Below are 18,819 nucleotides of genomic sequence, written 5' to 3' on the forward strand. Positions count from 1 at the left end.
AATGCAAATTACTTCAACGTGGATTCATGGAGAGTCTTGCCATGGATCACATGTGGATGTACCATAAAAGTACCCCCCCCCCCACCAAAATAATTTGGCGCACCAGATGACATTTTTAGATCGAGAAGACACATTTCACAGATTTGCCAGTGTTTTAGATGCAACTTTATAACCTTCAAAATCTTCGACAAAACCAGGTGTAAACTGAATTAAAATAAAAAATAAAATAAAAAAATGGGCCATTGGGGCTCATGTACCAAAAACTAGCCTTTCCCATGCCAGACTAGGTAAACAGCCCCCTGGAGGAAAATATGACCAATTTATTAAGGGGAGCAGGCCCCGGAATGAATTTGTCACACCATCTGCTATCCAGCTAGGAGCAGTTTTCTGGCGTAAAATACTGTAAATGTGTTGAGCTGTGGTGGCCCTCCGGCTCCTCCTTCTGCTAAGCACCGCCCGCACATTTAAAAAGTGGTGGAAAACATACAAGGTTGCAAAATGTCCAAATTTTGCAACTTTTGATGACAAAAAGCTGGTGTAAATGACATCACATCACAGGCAGGCCATACCCATCACACATGACATCCACTAACAGAAACCTGAAGCTAGTCATACACAGACCAACTCTATTCCACCGTACACACGCACATTTATTACAACACGGCGCGGTATGGGTATAGCTGATTTTTACCTTGCGTTTATGGGGTTCTCCTGGAATGATTTAAAAATGGCCACCAGAAACCTGCTCTAGAATGTGAGCAGGACTGGATGCAGAGATGTCTACAGTGGTGAGGTGGCAGGGCCTCACTACAATGCTCTACAATAGATGGTAATAATGTGATCCTGCCTACGATATGCCATCATGGCTGAGCAGCCGGACAGGAAAACTCATCAATATGTAGTACTAGCTGAAGGACCCGGCTTCGCTCGGGTATATTTCATCTATTTTATTTAATGTGTGTGTCGTTAAAAGATATCAACACTGTCCACTATAACACCAATGTCCCATTGGGCACAACATACTCAAAAAACGCATCTTCACAAAGAAAAACGAATACCAAACAAAATTGCGATTTTTACCAATTCCAGACCAGATTTTGCGGTCTCCTGAAAGGGATAAAAAATGGATCATAGGAAGTTGGGATGTGACCACTGAGGAAGGGGAAAGAGATCCCCGAAACGCGTTTGGTGCTACCAAGTACATTCCCAACAGGACATCCTCACTGGAAGCCCGTGCGATAATACTCCGACACATATAAAAATTGGAGCACTCCAAAACAGAAAGAAAAAGTTCGGAAGATCAGCCACCCAAATCGGTCAGTACAAGTCCACTTCTTGCGAGTACAAATCCAGGTCACATGACCAGACTCGAGATTTTGGCATAGCGATCGAGAGGCAGCAGTAGCGCACGAGCAAAGTGAGACGCCGAACATTTGGATCGCGGAAGGTACAAAGTTACCGTCAGTAAAAACCGGATGCCCTTTATGCTTATGTCGGATACTTACCGAATACTGGAGAACGATTTGTTGTCACACTATATATAAGAAAACAAGCCCAATATACGGTCAAAGAAGACCGACATAGACACAGGAAGTATATTGATTGGACAAATCATATCATAACTTCAGGATCTGTCGGGATCGATTCAGAACTGTTTCATTATTTTCCATCTAGGAATTCTGGTTTCCCCTTTTCTCTGGACGTTTTTTGGATACATTTTATTGGATTTTTTAGATGTGTATTTCTTATTATCTTTTAGCTATTTTAATTATTGTTGAGATTTGCTGCAGCAATTATTAAGCCTTGGATTAAGATTGGTTTCAGTATATGTGACATATTAAATATTGTGAATTATTCAGAGAATACAGCTACGACTGATATTTAACTCATACGGAGGAGTGCCAATATCGCAGGAACAGCACGTCCTCAGCTCTGCAAGTGGCAGTACCCAGTGTTGCTCACATTCTAGGACAGGTTGCTGGCGGCCATTTAAAATAATTCCCGGGAACCCCTTTAAGAGTCTGTTCACATCTCATCTTTATGTCTATAAGGCTCTGTTCACATTCTGCACAGTGAAGCTGATGGACACCAGCAGCCCCCACTGGCTTATGATGGTTTTAGTCCAGTTCCTGAGTGGTCTGCCATTCTGACAGGAAATATAATGCTGCACACAGACGAGGCCGGGAGAGAGACTATGGGGAGGAAAAAATGGCACTTTGTACTTCACTAGAGCTCCTATATTTCAAGCCTCTGTGGCTTTCCCAGAAGTTAGTCGTATGGTTTACTTTTCACGCGTTGTTTGGAGCATGGCTTGCACAGGAGCAGCTTAAGATTCCATTGTGCTTCACCTGTATGGTCTAAACACCGCATCTCAAAACCTCAGCAAACCGGTTTTTGATGGGGTCTTTACTGTGTTATACCAATGAGGCGCGCACTTGTTTCGTTGGTCTGCATTGTTAATAGCCGTGCAGCCATTAAAGGGGTTGTCTCACTTCAGCCAATAGCATTTATCATATAGATAAAGTTACTACAAGGCACTTACTAAGGTATTGTGATTGTCCATATTGCTTCCTTTACTGGCTGGATTCATTTTTCCATCACATTATACACTGCTCGTTTCCATGGCTACGACCACCCTGTAATGCAGCAGCGGTGGCCGTGCTTGCACGCTGCAGAAAAAAGAATCAGCCTAAAGACACTCCCTTGGCCCTGGCCACCAGAGAGGCCTGCACTTTTTCCTATAGTGTATAAGCACGGCCACTACTGCTGGATTGCAGGGTGGTCGTAACCATAGAAACGAGCAGTGTATAATGTGATGGAAAAATGAATCCAGTCAGGAATATATGGACAATCACAATACATTAGTAAGTGCCTTGTATTAACTTTCTCTACATGATAAATGCCATTTGCTGATGTGGCACATCCAATCTTGCACAGCCACTAACAATGTAGACCAACTGAACAGTGTGTTCCTCAATGGTTAACAGCCATTTGTGGCCCATAAGGCTGCACGTCACAACCATGATACAACCGCACCATGTGGTCATACCCTCTTTCACGCGGACTGCTCGTCAGGACAATGATGAGTGTACGTAGAAAAGCTGGTTCCCAACAACTGTCCCATGTAAAGGTGCTGCCCATCACCCACGTCATCATTTAGTGATCCTATCTTTTGTTTAGCACCCAAAATCATTACTTCTAGACAGCAAATCGCCAACAGGCCTGTACTGCCCACAAACGACCATTACGTATGGGGATGAATGATCACAGTAGAGATCGTTCATCCCTATACTGAAGAGATGCTTACTGCATGTAAATGCAGCTTCCCACTCTGCATAGTGATTGTTCCCTATAATTGCCAGAGAATCGACGCATGTAAATTAGGGTCTTAGGGTACTTTTACACTTGCGTTGTGAAGATCCGGCAGACACTGCCTGTCGTCCCTGGAAATCCGTGTGCAAACGGATAGCATTTGTAGACTGATCCGGATCTGTCTAACAAATGCATTGAAACACCGGATCCGTCTCTCCGATGTCACCCGGAATTTTTATTTTTTTTGCATTTTTAAAGGTCTACGCTTGGTGCTGGATCCGGCATTAATGCGTTTCAATGCAAAATAATTCCGGATCTGGCATTCCGGCAAGTGTTCTGGAATTTTGGACGGAGAAAATACCGCGGCATGCTGCGGTATTTTCTCCGTGCAAATACCGCAAGAGGGGCTGAACTGATGCATACTGAACAGATTGCTCTCCATTCAGAATGCATGGGGATAAAACTGATCAGTTATTTCCGGTATTGAGCCCCTAGGACAGAACTCAATACCGGAAAAGAATAACGCTAGTGTGAAAGTACCCTTAGAGGAGTTGGCCCATGTCAGATATTGATGGCATGTCACTAGGATATGCTATCAATATCATATGGAGCGGGTTCCACCTCTGGGACCTGCGCCTGTCTCCAAACACGAGCCCTGAGTGAACGGAGAGCTACCGCTCATGGTGGCCACCACTCCATTCCCCACTATGCGACTTCTGAAAATAGCCGAAAACCAGCTCCACACCGGTGAATGGAGGGGGTGGCTGAGCTTGCGTGGTGCGCTCTCTATTCACCGCCAATGGACTTCCAAAGCAGCTGAGCGCGCTCACTTTACGGTTTTCAGAACTCATATAGTGAAGACTGGAGCGCACACTGCACGCGTCCAGTTCATTTAGGAGGCCACGTTCTGGAGATATGCCATCAGTAGGGTTGACCAAAGCGAGCTTCAGATGCTTAATCCGAAGTCGCTTCGTTCAAAACTTCTGAATAATACTGTACAGAGATCCGTCTCCCCTACAGTATTAGAATGTATGGGCTCCAATGAGCTGAAGTACGTTGTTCACGAAGTCGCACATTGATTTTTAAAGTGGAAAACCACTTTGAAACCGAACTCGGACTCGGTTCTGACTAGTAACTCGTGTGGTCAACTACTGAAGTTATTCAACAAAGTCACGCGCGACTTCATAAATCACTTACTTCGGCTCATCAGAGCCCATACATTTTAGTACTGTACAGAGACGAATCTCCGTACAGTATTATTCCAAAGTTTTGAACAAAGCGACTTCGGATTAAGCTTCCGAAACTCGCTTCGCTCAACTCTAGCCATCAGTATCAGAGATGGGAATAGCCCTATACACATTAGTTATTGGCCGAAGGCTTGTTTAGTGGACAGCTCTCTCTCCAGCCAAGCATGCATGTTTCCTGAATGAGGAGGAAGAGCTTACCACCCCGAGAACAAAAGGATAGGGCAGCTAAGACCCAACTGCCCAATCCCTACCTCCCCCGACATAAGTCAGAAGGCATACACATAAGATGAAATCAGCCAACCGGACAGCTGGGACCCCACCGATCCTGGGGAGGGGTACCATGTCCCCAGAATGATATGCCCTGCTACTTCATCCATTCTCTATGGAAATGCCAGAAACAGTAGCGTACAGCGCGCAGCTATTTCCAGCAGTCCCATGGAGACTGAGTAGAGGATCAGGCGCATGCTCGGCTGGGATCAGTGGGGGTCCCAGCAGTCAGTTATCCCCTACCCTTTAATACTTAGCACAGCCCCTTTAAGGGTTCATTCACACAGGGCAGAATTATGTGGCGGTCACGTACGGTACGGAGGCACAGAGAGAATGGGTCATGCGTCTGCATATGGCGGCCCTATGGTCAGTGTCCGTGCATTGCAGACCACATAAGTGTGCATGAGCCCTAAACCATAGGCTTGATGTGGAAACACTTAGGTCTGAGGGGAGGGCTGATTTTCAGTCGCAGAAACAAATCTGCACAGTGTGAACTGACCCTTATGAATGGTAACTGCAGGCACAGCAGCAAGGTGCCAACCCTCTATGGAAGACTGTTCACATTGCCTAGTTCATATCTCGATCAGCGATTCTGTTGCGTTACCGGCCATGAGGTCGGATCAGAACAAATATGGGTCGCCTGGACCTAGCCCGGGTAGCCCCGCTTTATGTCACATGAAGCACACTCACCCGCTGGCTCACACGAGGCGCCAGCACACTACTGCAGTCCGCGGATTGGGCTAAACGGCCGCAGGCAGCGCGGGAATCGTCACAGATCGCGAGATTTTACCCCATTCCCTTCCCCTCCCCCCCACCTATTGTCTAGGCAACCGGCCGGAGGGACTGTTCTTCTGTGTTGTTCCTACCCTGATGCATTACGCATAGGTAACCGAGAAGCCCCCTTACCGGGCAATATCAACTTCTTTTGTTTGCTTGGTCACATAACGTCTTATTAGACGTTACAGTCCGTGCCTTTTGCACGTCTGATAAGCGCCTGAGTGTGTACGTGCCCCACGTTACTAAGGGCTGCTTTCATTTCCTTCGCTTTGCCAGGATTTCCATTCAACCAAGCTTGCGCAGTACATTGCCCTGTTGGAAGAGGTGGGCGTGGTTAACATTGATTGGCTTCTACCTCAGCCAATCCAGTCAGCCCTCTTAGTGACCATCCAATAGCAGTTGGAGAAGAGAGCTGTACGCTTATCAGTTCTGTAGGTTGCATCCTGTGCTTTCGTCTTGTGCTTCGGCCGCGCTAGTGGAGGGAGCTCGGGAGCGAGGTAAGGAAACGCGGGGGGAAGGTGCGGTGTAGACACGGGGTTTTGTGCGGTGTGTGCGTCACAGTCAGCACCTGGTGTGGCCGATAGAAGCCTGACGCAGAGCTCGTGTTCAACCGTGTACGTTTATCGGCGAAGGAGCGGATAGCGTCTCTCGGGCAGGGCTGTGGTGACGCCGCGGAGAGCGGGGGTCGTTACCAGGCGTATTCCAGCCCGCCTTATGCCGTCTTTCTATTCCCTCAGTTTACCGGGTGTTCGGTTACCCCCAGTGTAGCCGTGAAGGGCGGGGCCGGTGCATTGTGGGTAACCGTTTATCTCCCGGTTTGCACGGCTAAGAGTTATGAGGCCGGGTTATTAGGCGGGCTTTGTACGTCTCGCAGCCGCCATGCTGTCTACCCGTCTTCTCTCAGTCACAAAATGGCTGGTGGCGGAAGCTTGCGGCTGAGGGGCGGGGCGGCCGTGGCCGGTGTCCTGTAGTCTGCGAGCGAGCAGACAAAGGAAGGAGCGCAGTGTGTGCTGCGGGCAACCCATTGTCCTCGTGGCCGTGCCCCACAACAGCTGCTATCCCTTATGGCTTTTACCACGGCCCCTTATGCCGCCGGGGCTTTTACCACGGCCCCTTATGCCGCCGGGGCTTTTACCACGGCCCCTTATGCCGCCGGGGCTTTTACCACGGCCCCTTATGCCGCCGGGGCTTTTACCACGGCCCCTTATGCCGCCGGGGCTTTTACCACGGCCCCTTATGCCGCCGGGGCTTTTACCACGGCCCCTTATGCCGCCGGGGCTTTTACCACGGCCCCTTATGCCGCCGGGGCTTTTACCACGGCCCCTTATGCCGCCGGGGCTTTTACCACGGCCCCTTATGCCGCCGGGGCTTTTACCACGGCCCCTTATGCCGCCGGGGCGTTTACCACGGCCCCTTATGCCGCCGGGGCTTTTACCACGGCCCCTGCAATGGCCGCCATTCTTTGTCAGTTACTTTACATTGTGCATATGGGATCTGGATCCCAGATAACACTCTACAGTATGAAAATGAATTCTGTATTAGCGGTGCAGCGGAATACATGTATTTTTTTTCTCCTGTTTTCAGCCCTTTAAAGGAAACCTGTCATCACTTTCCAAGCCTGTTTATCCACTCACTTTTCTATCAATCCTTTTTTAACACCTTAATAATTGTTCATTCAGAATTGATTTTAATATCAGTTCAGAGAAAAACCTAAAATGTTCCCACCATATATGTAAATGCACCTTAGGCTTCGTTCACATCGGCGTTCAGCCTTTCCGTTCTCCTGCTCCGTTATAGCAGCAGGAGAACGGAAAGGACGGATTCGGCTCATAACTGAGCTGAACGGAACCTAAGGACCCCATAGACTATAATGGGGTCCGTCCTGTGTCCGCTCAGAAGATTTTGGAGTGGAGACTAAAGTCCTGCGCGCATAACATTTGTCTCTGCTCCAAAATCGTCTTCTGAGCGGAAACCTAACGGACCCCATTATAGTCTATGGGGTCCTTAGGTTCCGTTCGGCTCAGTTATGTGCGGAATCCGTCCTTTCCGTTCTGCTCCTATAACTGAGCAGGGAAACGGGAAGGCTGAACGGCGATGTGAACTCACTCAGACTTAAACGAGTCCTGTCTCCTCCATGCTTCAGAGAGGAGTCCGGCGTTCTGACTCTTGGGGTGCCGCCAGCCCACAAACAAATAAGACATGCCCTTATCTCCACCCCTTCTCTTCCAAGTCTCGCAGCACAGTATACCTTAGGCTACTTTCTCACTCGTTTGGTGCGGGTCCGTCATGGATCTGCACAAACGCATCCATTCAGATAATACAACCGCATGCACACAGGACAGCTTCAACATAGCCTAGATCAGTGATGGCTAGCCTCCGGCACTCCAGCTGTGGTAAAACTACAATTCCCAAGATGGACACTTGCTTGGCTGTTCTCAGAGCTCCATAGAAATTAATGGAGCATGCTGGGAGTCGTAGTTTCACCACAGCTGGAGTGCCGGAGGTTAGCCATCACTGGCCTAGATGGATCTGTCATGAACTCCATTGAAAGTCAATGGAGGACTGATCTGTTTTCTATTGTCGGTGAAAACGGATCCGTCCCCATTGACTTGCAGTGTGTGTCAGGATGGATCCATCTTGCTCCGCACCACATGGCAGACAGAAAGACGCTGCGGGCAGCGTTTTGGTGTCTGTCTTCAAAGCGAAATGGAGACTGAACTGATGCATTCAGAGCGGATCGTTATCCATTCAGAATGCAAACTGATCCGTTTTGGACCCCTTCTGAGAGCCCTGAACGGATCTCACAAACAGCCATGATGCGAGTGTGAAAGTACTTGGAGGTGTTAAAAAAAAATATACTAGGGGTGGGGGGGTGGAGAACTCTAAGGGTGCCCATGATTCTTAGGCCTCAAGCACACCACCGCTGTTTTGGTCCGCATCCAAGCTGCAGTTTTTGCGGCTCGGGTGCGGACCCATTCACTTCAATGGGGCCACAAAAGATGCAGACAGCACTCTGTGTGCTGTCCGCAAAAAAAATATAACCTGTCCTATTGTCCGTTTTGCGGACAATAGGCAGTTATATTAATGGCTGTCCGTGACATTCTGCAAATTGCAGAACGCACACGGACGCCACCCGTGTTTTGTGGACCACAAAACACACAACGGTCGTGTGCATGTAGCCTTATGGTTAAAACCGGTGACAGGTTCCCTTTAAGGCTAAATGCACACGATCAGGATTGTGTGTGGAAGATCTGCCCTGTGGGTCATGTACATTGTATTTTATGAGAATTTGGAGTTCTCTTGCTCACAATGCAGATTTTTTTCAGTCCGGCTTTTGACCTGCGGTGTGGATTTTAAAATCTGCAGCATGTCAATTTATATTATTTTACCTGACCGGATTTTTCTATTCACTTCAATAGGGAGAATAAAATCCACATCAAATGCGCATGTAAGGCTGAGTTCATACGATCGTGTCCGGATGCGTTGCGGCAAACCCGCGCGAGTAGGTACCGAATTGCAGTCAGTTTTGACTGCGATTGCGTTCCGTTCAGTTTTTATCGCGCGGGTGCAATGCGTTTTGCACGTGCGTGATAAACTGACTGTGGTACCCAGACCCGAACTTCTTCACTGGTTTGGGTTCGGTGTTGTGTAGATGTTATTATTTTCCCTTATAACATGGTTATAAGGGAAAATAATAGCATTCTTAATACAGAAGGCTTAGTAGGAGGTCAATTGAGGGTTAAAAAATAATTAAACTGTCACCACCTTCTCTTGATCGCGTAGCTGCCTGTCTCAGCTGCCGGCTAAAGGACCTGTGGTGACGTCAGATCACATGATCCATCCACCCATTAAAGAATGCTATTATTTTCCCTTATAACCATGTTATAAGGGAAAATAATACAATGAATAAACTGTCATCTTAGCAACCATGCATGAAAATCGCACCGCATCCGCACTTGATTGCGGACGCTTGCGATTTTCACTCAGCCCCATTCACTTCTTTGGGGCCTCCGTTGCCTGTGATGCGTGAAAATCCCAGCTCGTGTGCACAGCCCCATAGAAATGAATAGGTCCAGATTCAGTGCGGGTGCAATGCGTTCACCACCCGCGCTGAATCTCGCCCGTGTGAACTCAGCCTAAATCTGCACCAACTGATGCGGATTGACCACACAGATTTCCCCCCGAACACCTGTGGATTTCGGTGCATTTACCCTTAGAGTACCTACAAACTTAGGGCAGGTTGTCCAACAGAATTTTTTCACGTCTAACGTTTTGATGCGGTATCGCCAACCCCCGATACGAGTTCAAACAACTGACGTTGCTGATTTCATAGTCTGCGCTGCAGGGCAATTTCAGCTCCAGATATTTGTCATCTCGTTCATGTTGCTGGTACGGTATTAAGCGGAGGTTTTCTCACAATCGCTGATCGCACACTGACCATGTGACTAAGGCTTTAGGGTACGGATTATGTTCCCCATTTCTGTGCCCCAGCAGAGCGCTCATGTACACCTTACTGCTTTTCGCTGTAAATTGACCTGCTTAGCAGATTTCCAAATCCACAGCATTTCAATTATGTTTGCCCTTTTAGCTGTGAGTTTTGCCCTTTTCAAATGAAGGGTGAGATCGGCATCAAATCCACATCAAAAACTGTAATTGTAAATTTGTGTGAGGGGGAGTCTGCGTCTAGTTCATGCTTGTATCTCCATGGTCACATACCTGTGAGTGGCTGGAACCATCCGAATTGCAAATGAGTTGTAGATCTAGGCAGGTTCTCATAGGTCAGTGGGCTGGGGGAGGAGTCATGACTTTGCCCCACCCCCTGCTGTGCATGTCTTATAACCTGGATGGCCTGTTTAGGGTCTGTCAGTCTTTTCTCTTTGATCAGCAATATGTCTGTGGTGGAGAGCACCTTGGTGATGACCTCTTGTCTCTACACAGATAGCTGCCACCACCTTATCAGTTCATTTAATGAAGATGGAGACAGAGCAGGAAGAGGTTGAATTCACTAACACAGAGACCAACGGTGAGATGCCACCCGGCACCATGTAGCCACTTGCTGTCTTGACTCGTATGTGCCAGATGCAGATCTCCATTCGTACTGATTTTAATGCGGTTAACTTTCTATAGGAAAACGTCCAGCAGAAGACATGGAGGAGGAACAGGCTTTCAAGAGATCCAGAAACACAGATATGATGGTTGAATTGCGCATTCTGCTCCAGAGCAAAGTATGTTCCTGACCTGCCGGATGTACATCTGTCCCCTTGTGTTCACTAGTAGCAGTAACTTATGTGCTATTTTCTGTCTCTTCAGAATGCCGGTGCAGTTATCGGGAAAGGGGGAAAAAATATAAAAGCACTTCGGACAGACGTGAGTGTTTCCAAACAAATCCTGGCTCCGGGTTTTGCTTTTTAGTCAGTAGTGTATCCACACTGTCCAGACAGTGCATTGTATGACCACATTACACTTAGCTAGATTTGTTCTGTGACTACAGCTTCTAGTTTGCCATAAGGATAGAATAGGTTAATGTAAATACTTTCTTTAGCTAGAATAACTTTAATGGAATGAATGGCTAGTTACCGTACAGTTTAGCATCATGCTTAAGTGGGCTGACTCGTGGTGACACTTACATAATACCTCTGACATGGCACCGTGTGCCATTCACAATCTTTAGCATTTTTATTTTGTACTTACCCGTTCTTTCAGTATCACATTTGCCACATCTTTTAAGTGAAATTCCAAGAGGAATAGTGTGTGCTTTCGGTCTCCATTTGAGAGCTGTTCTAATCTTGTCAGATCCTTCCTATTCTACATGTAAATGAGGGAATGTGTCTACACCCACGAGCCAGCCTGCTAGAGCTGTATGATATCAGATTGCCTACTATAGAGTTAAACTGCAGTCAGCTTAAAGTTCCAAATTGTGTGATTTCACTGTGCCTTAATACCATTACGTTAATTGAAAATTGAGTCTAGTTTTGTATTAAATTAAAATGTATTGCTTTTCCCCCCCTTTTCCCTCTCCTTGTTTTTTTGGCCACATATCTCCGTTGCCCATGTACTGGATCGTCTTACCCCTGCGTTGCCCATCATGGTGGCCCATCTACCCCTGAACGCCCATGTGAAAACCCTGGTTGGCTATGCCCAAAAATGTGCTCGTTGCCCAACGGGCACTATTCCTGCCATCTTCTGATTGAATGCCCATGCCCAATGCCAACATCCACGAACGCCAATGACCAATGCAGTACAATGCCAGTGTTTCAGTCCCAGACAGCAGTGGCCCCGAGCGGTATGTCCCAACAGTTTATGCCTCACTGCCTGATTAGAAAGAGAAATGTATTATAACCTGCCTTTTAATATGATTAGTTTCCCCTACATAGTGATATTTTCTGTCTTGTTTTCCCATTGAATTTTCTTTCTTTCTTTTCTTTCTTTTTTTTTTCTTCTTTCCTCACTGATCTTTACATAAGTTAGTCTTTGGACCCACTAATTTCGATATGAGGGAAGCAAACGTTGCATATTTCCACTGTACATTTATTTTGAGTGGTTTCTGTCTTCGTGGCCCGCCTGATTCCTGCAGCATTGCCTGTCTCATTGTCTATTACTCCTCTCCTAATTAGGTGCTAACTCTTAATCACTATCACTTCACATTTGTTGCTTATTGTCATTTTAATTTTCTTCTCTTCAACGCTCATTGATATTTCCAGTATCTGAAGGTGTTTCATCCATACAGTATCCACCAATTGCATTTTCCAGCTCTCCCTGTAGTGCTCCAGTTTCATTCAGATAGCAAGGGTGTCCTGAATTAGTGGTGACGGGGAATGTGATCATTCACTTGTTTCCAGTTCTGTGCCTCTTTATGCCCGCTTTTATCTAAATCCTTCCAGAATCCCTTTCCCTCACCAGCATCTAAACGTTTACTGCCCAGTCACGTTCAACTGAAGGAAAAAAATGCAAGAAAGCACATGTGCATGTGTACATAGTTATATATATATTAAGATCCTTATCACTACAGATGTGAAAGCTTTGGTAACATGTTTTTTTTCTTATGTCGTGTGTGTTGTGCAGTATATTAAGTATCAGTGCAGACATTGAAACGATTGGAGAAATCCTGAAGAAAATCATTCCAACATTAGAAGAGGTATGTGTGCCTTTTTAGTTTATAATACATTGATCTTATATTTAGGAACTTGATTGACGTTACCTGTCTTTGCAGTACCAGCACTATAAGGGAAACGACTTTGACTGCGAGCTGAGGCTGCTAATCCACCAGTCTCTTGCAGGAGGCATCATTGGTGTCAAAGGCGCAAAGATCAAGGAACTTCGAGAGGTATGTATGGAGATAGAGAGATGTATATCTCTATATTTGTGTGCCTTCTGAAAATGAAGTGTGCATATGCTATGATGTATCGACTACAGATTGTACTAGGATTGTATTAGTTTTGGGTATGCTTATCACCAAACTGACTTTACCTGTTGCCCTGTTTTTTCCTTTCTAGAACACACAAACTACAATTAAACTATTCCAGGAGTGTTGCCCCCATTCTACAGATCGTGTTGTGCTCATTGGAGGAAAACCAGATAGAGTGGTGGAGTGCATCAAAGTAATCCTCGACCTCATATCTGAGGTAAGCATAGCTAGCTTGTTTGCCTTTGTGTGTTTAAGGAAATCCTCTTTGGGTTTTTGTCTAATTTACTGTTCTGTTTCAGTCTCCAATCAAAGGAAGAGCACAGCCCTATGACCCCAACTTCTACGATGAAACATACGATTATGGTGGTTTTACAATGATGTTTGATGACAGACGAGGACGTCCTATGGGGTTCCCTATGCATGCTAGAGGTGGTTTTGATCGAATGCCTCCAGGACCAGGTGGTAGACCAATGCCACAGTCGAGAAGAGATTATGATGATATGAGCCCAAGGCGGGGGCCCCTCCCACCTCCTCCGGGTCGTGGAGGCAGAGGTGGCAGTAGAGCTCGCAATCTTCCACTTCCACCACCCCCACCACCAAGAGGAGGGTAAGAATGTGATTGCTTATAAATGCAGGGTTTGCAAAAAAAACTTATAGTTAAGCAGTGATTGTTTGTATTCATGTTCTTATTTTGATGTGTTTGCTTGCTAAATGCTTTGGTTATACTTAAGACTTTTGTTTTTTCTAGTGACAGGAGAGGGAGACCTGACCATTATGATGGAATGGTAAGTGTTACTACTTTGTGTAACTCGGTTGCAGGTTCCCATTGGGCTTCCAGGTTTTTTTTTTTTTTTGTTCTGTTCCCAATATTTTGTAGAGTAATATATAACCCCTCCCCAGTTCTTATTTTGTTCACACAGCCCAAATAAAGAAATAAAGTAAATTTCTGTAATCGCAGTAAGCTTACAATTGCCCTGCCACCTGGCTGCTCATTTACATATAGCCAAACATGTAATCTTAAATGGTTGGTGTAGCCAGGCATGTTTGATTACACGTGATCTGTGTTAGAAACTGCATTTATTTATGGCTGGTGTTAGGTTTGTGAGTAACATTGTTTGTTTCTGTTCTTGTTTCCAGGGTGGCTCTGGTTATGGTAAGTGAACATTTTTTATTTTATTTACTTTTGCAAACCTTTCTTGAGGGTACATTTGTTTGTGTAACTTTGTTCCACTGCCTTTTTTTTATTCTGTATTTTTGTTTTTAGGTCGGGGATCCTACGGGGATATAGGTGGCCCTGTCATAACCACTCAAGTAACTATTCCAAAAGATGTAAGTGCACCCTGTGTTTAATATTCTTGTAAACCTTTATAATATCAGCACCAGGTCACTTTTCCTTAATTGTTTAAATACACTTTTTTTATTTATAAAGCTGGCAGGCTCTATCATTGGAAAGGGAGGTCAAAGGATCAAACAAATTCGCCATGAATCTGGTGCATCTATCAAAATTGATGAACCATTGGAAGGATCAGATGACCGAATCATCACAATTATAGGCACCCAAGACCAGATACAGAATGCACAATATCTGCTTCAGAACAGGCAAGTTGTGGACTTCTCATCCTGCATGGTTCTAAGACATAACTGTTAGGTTAATGGTGTCTAATAGCTGTGTACAACTCTAATTCCTTTTGTCCTTTTTCAGATTTTCTGCCTTCTTTTATCTGTCCTTTTTTTTATATTACTAAAAATCAAGGGTGCCTTTAAACTAATTCTGCTTAATGAAATTAACAGCTCAACTTTCTGCCGTGAAACGACTGCTAAAGATTTGTTAAATGAACACTATTAATGTGCCTGTAGATAAATATTAGAAGAAATCAGTGGATGTTGGTTTAGTTCTGTGTGGAAGACTAGTGATTTTGTTGTTTTTAGTTAACAGCATTGACAACAAATCACGGTCTGCCATATGGCACAGACCATGCCTCTACAGGACAAGTTACAGTCGTTTTGATTGGATGCAGTAATGCAGCGTTTCACATCTTTCTATTTACTAACCACTACTTTAATTTTTACTTGAATTGGCTTAATACTATAGCGTGTTTTGGGTTATTTGCCTTGTAATCCTCACTAACTTATGCATATTAATTGTGCTTTATTAACTTGCGTGTTGGCATTTTGTTTTGGGGGGGGGGGGGGGGGGGGGGGTTTATAATTTTTTTTTTTTTTTAAGGTTTGTGTTCTTACAGGTTCTAATGCAAGATTTTCTTTTTTTTATAGTGTGAAGCAGTATTCTGAAGATTATTCTTATGGGTTTTGACTTCTAAACATTGAGAGGCACATGCTCAAGGGTTCTAATGTAAGATTCTCTTTTTTTATAGTGTGAAGCAGTATTCTGGCAAGTTTTTCTAAGACTAGTGAAGAATGAAGGAATCCTGCATCTTTTGTTTTTCTTTATCTTCGCTTCTGATAAAAAAAAAAATAATAATATTAATAAAAACATTCCTCTGCTTCCTAGGTGTAATACATTTCAGGTGTAGAAAGTGGTGGTTGATATATAATCTAGCTCTTCGGCATGAGAGAATGTCTTATAGCAGTGCAGTCTGGGATCAGATGCAGCATGAGTGGGGTGCATTTGAAAGCCATTTCTATTTATCAGCCTGAAGATATGGATGGTTTACTTACTGTATATATGTTAAGGAGGAGCAAATGGTAATCCCTATCCACTGAACAGTGGCAATAGCTGTTTTGTACGTAATTTTAACTACTTTTAAATTTAGTGAACTGTGGGGTTTGTTCTAGAATTGCTTTCACTGTCTGATGCCCTTATGCAGGGTCTCCCCACTTTGTTCTTGAACATGAAAGTTTTTAGTGTTAATTTGCATGAAGTACACACTCTCTGGTTTCTCTTTTACAGGACTCTGTAACAGACCACATTAATGAAGAAGAGGAAAGTGTACAGTGAGCAGTGACGAAAATGTAGTTCTCCTTTGCACTTGTTCTCATTTTACTATTATTTCTATTCTCACAATAAAACTGTTTTAAGGAAACAAAGTTCCATGGTGTGTTTTATCAAATGGTTTTCAAATCTAAATGGGTATTTAGCAATTTATCTCAAAAGAGAATTTGTATGCAGACTTTTAATTTTTTTTATTCCCACTGTTTTGTTTTTTTTTGTTTTTTTTTTTTGATATATCGTTTCTTGTGCTGTAGATTTCTCCTTTTATGTATTTTTTTCCGGACTTGGTTGTCTATTGATCACAATCCAAAACGCCTAATATTTTATCTCCCCATTTGGATTTGAAAAAAAAAAAAAAAGCTGGACAAGTGCAAGTAGCGCTTATTTTTCCACTGCCCGTGTACAACTTTCTTCTTTGGACAGTGTGCCTCATACAGAGTAGTGGAAATGATATGATCTCTTCCATTGAAAGGTTATAATATAGCTAGTTTTAGTTATTTGTGTAGCTTGGATGTGGGTTTCTGCTGACACTTCAGATCTAGCATTAGAGGTTGCTCTTACCTGCAAGGTGTTTCTGGCAATCTGCATGAACAGCAGTGTAATAATGTTACACTTTGGAAAGCTTGCCTAATTGGTAGTAGATTTTCAGTGACTTTACATTTTAATTCAATGGTCTTGGGTTCACCCGTCTGCTATGTTTTTAAATGTATTATATATCAGGAACAAAATATGAATTTCTTTTTCAGGCTTAAGTGGATTCCAAAATATTTTGTTTAGAACAGCTCCAATGAAAAAAAACCTGGAATGCTTTCTTCCCCCTCCCCTCTTTCGTTGCTTTTGGATTACAAAGATCTGGATCACCGGATGCGTTTATTAGTAGTAACCAGCAGCGCTAAGAATCCACAAACAGCGGAGAATGCTCCACCTCAAAGAGAATTGTACAGAATTAGAGCTGAATGAATATATCTGCTTTATGTTAAAGATTTATTGTGTTTTTTGTTTTTTTTTCCTTAATTCAGTTATTACATGGAGAATGAAACTCCACTGAAGCATTTCTGTGCAAATCTTACTGGGATAACTGTTAATATTTGAGCAGCTAATTTTTTTTTTTTGTTTGTTTTTCTCCCCCCCCCCCCCCCCCCCCCCCCTAATGTACTAATTCCAAGACCTGTTTTCTTTACCTGCTTTGTCTGTTTAGAAATTGGGGGATTGTGTTCGCTGTAACAATGTGCAGACTGTACACACTGCTGTTTTTAATCACTTTTACATTGGTATGTTGTAACTGAAATTAGTCACCTGTGTAGTGTAGATATGACCAGCTGTGCGCTCAGTTTTTATTACTATAATTAAAGTTTAAAGGATTTTTTTTATTCCTTAGATGTAGCCAATTGAGCAGTGAATACTTTGTGACGGAACAAAACGGCATTTAAAGTAGCCATTGTCTTTTGCTTTTTGTCAGTTTGGAAATGTCATGTAGGCTAGGGGAATTTACCTATTTTTGTTCTCTAAAACTTGGGTGCTTGATAGTTTACTCTACTCTAACCTGCTAAGTTCCCATTTATTTGGTATGCAAATAAAAGTTTTTGCATCTGTACCAATCTTTGCATGGTGGCTACAAACAATGCAGAAAATGTCTAATAAAAAAACCCTCTTCAGTAAACAATTGCTTGCATAATCTGGGCCACTCATGTTTAGCACAGTAGATGTTTGTCATGTGCTGACTTTTATCTTTGTCCCTCAATTTACATTTTGTTTCAATTAATGTGCACAATTTAGTAAGACAAATCTGCTTGTTTTTAAGCGTATTCTTTAAAGCTTGTTTGGCAGCTCCTATTAAACCATGGCTGCACTTCAGATATTTTAAGAGAATTCTGTTAGATGGAATCCATCTCCATTCAGGATCTTAATCAGATTTATGCTTTACAGTATCTCTATCTATGAATAGAGAAATCTGTGATAAGCCTGCAGCAAAGTCCGCATGAGATGCATGCAGATTTTGCATTGCAAAATGCATATATTGACACGATGCAGATTTAAAATATTGTGAAGGTATAAACACATTCACCCACAGTGCACAGAATGCAAGAATCAATAGGAACTAGAGTTTGGGGAAATTTGTAATTTTACATACTAAGTTTCTAGGGGAAGTAACCTATTATGTTTTGGATTTCTTTGTGTAACATATATTTCACTGCTGCAGAACTGCATTATTTAGATATAACCTATCAATGGAAACCGCTAATAGTGGTAATGTTTGGTCTCTCAATTAAGGGGATCTGTCACTAGGGACCTTCCTATCCAACTGTTTGCATAGACATATAGCTGTGGGTCACATGCTTAAGATTTCTTTTCGTTGATCTGTTTTTCCGTTTCAAGAAATGGACACAAGAAGTGAAGTTTGGGTGCAACAGTAACACTTGTGATGCAGTAATTGCACTGTGCCTAATTTGCATATAGAAAAAGTATAAATAGCTCATTCACATGTCAGTGCTTTCTATCAGTGACTGAGCCAAAACCAGGAGCGGAGGGTACACAGATATATAAATATATAATATATCTATCTCTATATCACTGATTTGTGAACAAGGCAAAACTTGGGCATGGTACCTTTTTTTAAAGGGGTTGTCTTGGCACATCGCTAGGATATGCCCCCATTGTCTTATAGGTGTGTCTCCCACCGCTTGGACCTGCGCCTATAATCGAGAACGAAGCCCCGCAAGTAAAGCAGGGCGCATGTGCAGCCGCCCTCCATTCATTTTCTATGGGGCTGCCGAAAGTAGCAGAGCGCTGTCTTGGCTATTTCCGTCAGCCCCATAAAATGAATGGGAGTGGAGGCCTCCCTCATTCACTTCTATGGG

The 18,819-nt window shown here is 43.9% G+C and overlaps 3 protein-coding genes across 5 annotated transcripts in view; 1 reads left to right on the forward strand and 2 right to left on the reverse strand.

Annotated features, from left to right (window-relative positions):
* Positions 1–5,808, reverse strand: part of LOC120989122 — a 9,190-nt gene extending 3,382 nt beyond the window's left edge. The window contains exon 1 of the mRNA XM_040417029.1: positions 5,733–5,808. The gene's annotated coding sequence lies outside the window, so the exon portion shown is untranslated. The remainder of the gene's footprint in view (positions 1–5,732) is intronic.
* The window catches only part of RMI1 (RecQ mediated genome instability 1), a 23,210-nt gene extending 17,119 nt beyond the window's left edge, over positions 1–6,091 (reverse strand). Inside the window, exon 1 of one of the 2 annotated variants that reach the window (XM_040417026.1) lies at positions 5,959–6,091. The gene's annotated coding sequence lies outside the window, so the exon portion shown is untranslated. Of the gene's footprint in view, positions 1–5,516; positions 5,608–5,958 lie in introns of those variants that run through there. The other variant, XM_040417025.1, reaches the window with a different exon arrangement.
* Positions 5,965–17,746, forward strand: HNRNPK (heterogeneous nuclear ribonucleoprotein K). 2 transcript variants are annotated; one of them, XM_040417027.1, is made up of 15 exons: positions 5,968–6,100; positions 10,542–10,626; positions 10,731–10,828; positions 10,914–10,970; positions 11,843–11,886; positions 12,666–12,738; positions 12,814–12,927; positions 13,097–13,225; positions 13,308–13,615; positions 13,757–13,793; positions 14,146–14,161; positions 14,273–14,337; positions 14,438–14,607; positions 15,283–15,361; positions 16,708–17,746. In XM_040417027.1, the coding sequence occupies exons 2-14, from the start codon at positions 10,572–10,574 to the stop codon at positions 15,320–15,322; spliced, it is 1,206 nt and encodes a 401-aa protein (XP_040272961.1). In that variant the 5' UTR covers positions 5,968–6,100; positions 10,542–10,571; the 3' UTR covers positions 15,323–15,361; positions 16,708–17,746. The 2 variants fall into 2 exon arrangements, with proteins under 2 accessions (XP_040272962.1, XP_040272961.1); XM_040417028.1 differs by lacking the exons at positions 15,283–15,361; positions 16,708–17,746 and adding an exon at positions 15,384–15,514 and having other exon boundaries at positions 5,965–6,100.
* Positions 17,747–18,819: the final 1,073 nt, after the last annotated feature.

The sequence above is a fragment of the Bufo bufo genome, chromosome 2 (genome assembly GCF_905171765.1).
Source record: "Bufo bufo chromosome 2, aBufBuf1.1, whole genome shotgun sequence".
Lineage (NCBI taxonomy): Eukaryota > Metazoa > Chordata > Amphibia > Anura > Bufonidae > Bufo > Bufo bufo.

Coding starts and splice junctions, on each gene's coding strand:
- HNRNPK (XM_040417027.1), top strand. CDS start 10,572: ATGAAGATGGAGACAGAGCAGGAAGAGGTTGAATTCACTAACACAGAG. Junction 12,739..12,813: donor TCATTCCAACATTAGAAGAG/GTATGTGTGCCT, acceptor CTGTCTTTGCAG/TACCAGCACTATAAGGGAAA. Junction 13,226..13,307: donor TCCTCGACCTCATATCTGAG/GTAAGCATAGCT, acceptor GTTCTGTTTCAG/TCTCCAATCAAAGGAAGAGC.